Source organism: Nylanderia fulva, unplaced genomic scaffold (assembly GCF_048542155.1).
Source record: "Nylanderia fulva isolate GAGA-0341 unplaced genomic scaffold, ASM4854215v1 Scaffold114, whole genome shotgun sequence".
Classification (NCBI taxonomy): Eukaryota; Metazoa; Arthropoda; class Insecta; order Hymenoptera; family Formicidae; genus Nylanderia; species Nylanderia fulva.
The window spans coordinates 389,043-390,661 of record NW_028189346.1 but is presented as its reverse complement, the minus strand read 5'-3'; the positions used below and the strand labels follow the sequence as shown (position 1 = coordinate 390,661).

The 1,619-nt window shown below is 33.5% G+C and overlaps 1 protein-coding gene across 1 annotated transcript; it reads right to left on the bottom strand.

The window, feature by feature from the left end:
* Window positions 1-371: 371 nt before the first annotated feature.
* Window positions 372-870, bottom strand: LOC114945640 (uncharacterized). The gene is made up of 4 exons (XM_085489024.1): window positions 857-870; window positions 721-783; window positions 495-632; window positions 372-411 (listed from the first exon to the last, which is right to left on the bottom strand). Exons 1-4 carry the CDS (start codon window positions 868-870, stop codon window positions 372-374), a joined length of 255 nt encoding a protein of 84 aa, XP_085345150.1.
* Window positions 871-1,619: the final 749 nt, after the last annotated feature.

Below are 1,619 nucleotides of genomic sequence, written 5' to 3'. Positions count from 1 at the left end.
AACTTTAGAGAAGAATAATGAATATTAGTCAATTTTTTAAATCTTAAATTTCTTTCTTAAAGTCCCATTGTAGACGACATATAAGGTTGGTCAATGACAGCTGTTTTATTTTTTAGAAGAATGACTGTGATTAGCCTACCTCAAAACGGAAGTTACTAAATTCAATTAAGTTTGACGTGTAAACGTAATTAATGTAGGACACATGCACATCATACACTGACAGTATTTTTACAAACCTTGACATGTCTGAGCGAAGCGACTGTCCCGCAATTTACAGCCCCCTCGTTGTCCACTTTTTCCATTTAGAGTGAGGTATGATGAAACCTCCTCGTTTTCTGGAAATACGCTGCGAAAATATTCCGCGGCGCAATCTATTGGATTGGCTCGTCCAAGATAAATGAAGTATCCCACCTAATACAAAATTTTTGATAAAGTGAAAAATTACTATATATATTTGTGTTAGAAAATATTATATTTCAAAATATATCCTTACCAAATCATTATAAATTTCTTCATCAACTTCTTCGAAGGCCAAGAAATCATCCACAGTTTTAAATGAGACCTCCTGTGGCTTTGTTGGTCTCTTCATTGTAGATTCTTTTAATAATCTTTTTATAGTTTTTGCATTTTCACTGTAAAAAAATAAAATTATGTAATTAATGTATTTATAAGTATTCAGTTTTGCTTGCTATTCTTTAATAAAATCATTAATATACTTACTCGGTTTTATTTTCTATAGAAATTTGTCGTTCTTCCATTCGACGTAGTTGATCCATAATGATTCTGAAATGAAATTTAATGCCTTTATTCGTGCACATAAATGACTATTTTTATTGTAATTATTTTTAAAACTTACTTTAGAGACTGCATTATTTCCTTTTCTTTTATTAATTCTTCTCTATGTGTGGACAGGCGATGGCTGCGTACATCATGAACAAATAATCCTGATTGTGTTTGTTTCCTGTTTATTTGTTGTGATAGTGGTTTGAATGATGATTGGATGTTTTGTGTGAATGATTGTATAGATGCTGATGAAGACGAGCGTAACAATGTTTGTTTACTGTTTGTTTGTTGTGATGGTGGTTTGAATGATGGCTGGACTTTTTGCGTGAATGATTGTATAGATGCTGATGAAGACGAGCGTGATAATGTTTGTTTGCGTTGTACTGGTGTAATGTCTTGTGCGGATAATTGAGTGGTTACTGAAGGTGAATGTGATACAATGGATCTATGTTGTAATGGTGCTGATGGAGGAGTGATGTGTTTATTTGAGTGTTGTGATGAGAATGATGGTGATGGAACATGCAAGGATGATGATACTGGAGATTGTGAATGATACTTGGATGATGCTGAGGCTGCTTGTTTTTGTGTATTTTTGTGAAGTGTAGTTATGTTAGGTTTGTGTATGTGTTTTGTGCGGTATTTTTCGATGTCCTTGTTTAATAATTGCAATGCAGACGCTGTCTTCCTTTCGGTGTTCATTCCTTTTCCTCTTCCTCGTCCTCGCTCTTGACTCATCTTTAAAAAAACTCTCCGCACATGTTCTTCCATAATTAATGCATTACGTTACATTCATTGATTGTAAATTTAAACCCGCATATAAACTTGAATCGATAAGA